Below are 1,429 nucleotides of genomic sequence, written 5' to 3' on the forward strand. Positions count from 1 at the left end.
AACTCTTAAAAATGCTAGTTTCTAATAATATTTTACGATGGAAAAAACCAACAAGAAAAACCCACAGAGTACAATCAAGGATGGGCCTCCATGATGAACATAATTTCCACTGTGTAACACTTCTTCCTAGAGGCGAGTGAATTTATGGCACACTAATTTTTGGTATATTTTAAGAAGTGTTATCAACTTTGGGCGAGTATATATTTCGTGATTTCTATCAGAGTTTTTGTATTAGTAAAGCAAAATGTATCCTCTCCTTTCCTATCTATCTCCTTTATGCGCACCAGTTACCGTCCTGGTAACGAGTAGATTTAAAATATTCAGTGCTTCAGCTTTAATTTGATACCAATCTCACTAGGTACCAAGGAGGATGCTACGAAAATCCATTTTAGGTTTCTTTTTGAGAATTCGCTTATGGACTAAAAGACATCTATGAATGACTTTTTTGAGCTAAAATTCGCCGTTATTTTATTTGGATAACCTAGGAAATCGTCATTTATGTTACCTAGAATTACAACGGCTATCACTATGTTTTCAGCCTCATACAAATTAGGAATAGTCAGTGACAGATACGTTTCGTTGTCATGGTGTTCTGGCTTTCATCTACCGCCTGAGAAATTCTTCTAGCTCCAGGTTTCCAGTTCAGACTTCACCGTCACCATCTTATTGTACATTTTTTTTTTCAGTATATACAATCTGTAACGTGACAAAAACAAAGAAATAAATCAAATCAAATCACTTGTTGAAGACTAAAACACATTTCAGATATCTGATGTATTGTCGCCGAAAGAACTTAGTTATAGTTCCGTAAATGATTGGATTCACGCATGCGTGTAAATACGCTGCAATATCAGCCATCCTTAGCAACACACTGGCTACTTTCTTATATTCGGCAGGTCCAAAGTCCGATATAAACCACGCCAGTTGAATTGGCAGCATAAATACTGCGAACAATATAACAATAATTCCCATCATCTTGATGATTTGAAGATCCTCTTTTCGCCGTATTTTTAAGCCAAACCGATCCTGTGCGTCAGAGTCATGGCGCTTTTTCGCCCTGCCTATTTCAATCCCAATCATGATATAAGCACCTGTGATAGTTATAAGTGGTATGACGTACTGTAATGCAAACAATGTAGCAGTGTATATGCGACTTTGGTACGGTCTCCAGGATTCTGTACATCCTCCTCTCTTAGCCTCTCCCACTATTATGAGTGGAAGTAAAAGAAGAAACCCAGTCATCCAAATGAGAATAATCCACATGATAACATATTTATGTCGCATTTCCGGTTTAAGCGAATTGATGATGACTCGGCAGCGGTGAACTGCCATAAAGGTCAACGTAAAGATACCAACATTAAACGTAACTGTGACGAGGGGGCAGATGAACTTACAGAAAAACAGCGGAAAATCAATCCCACCAAAAAGC

At 37.8% G+C, this 1,429-nt stretch overlaps 1 protein-coding gene across 1 annotated transcript in view; it reads right to left on the bottom strand.

The window, feature by feature from the left end:
* Positions 1 to 441: 441 nt before the first annotated feature.
* LOC140938495 (neuropeptide FF receptor 2-like) overlaps positions 442 to 1,429 on the bottom strand; it is a 1,213-nt gene continuing 225 nt past the window's right edge. Inside the window, exon 1 of the mRNA XM_073387973.1 lies at positions 442 to 1,429. This exon is cut by the window's right edge and continues 225 nt beyond it. Within this exon, the coding sequence (XP_073244074.1) occupies positions 736 to 1,429 (694 nt within the window). The 3' untranslated portion in view covers positions 442 to 735.

This window comes from Porites lutea, chromosome 5 (assembly GCF_958299795.1).
Source record: "Porites lutea chromosome 5, jaPorLute2.1, whole genome shotgun sequence".
Taxonomy (NCBI): domain Eukaryota; kingdom Metazoa; phylum Cnidaria; class Anthozoa; order Scleractinia; family Poritidae; genus Porites; species Porites lutea.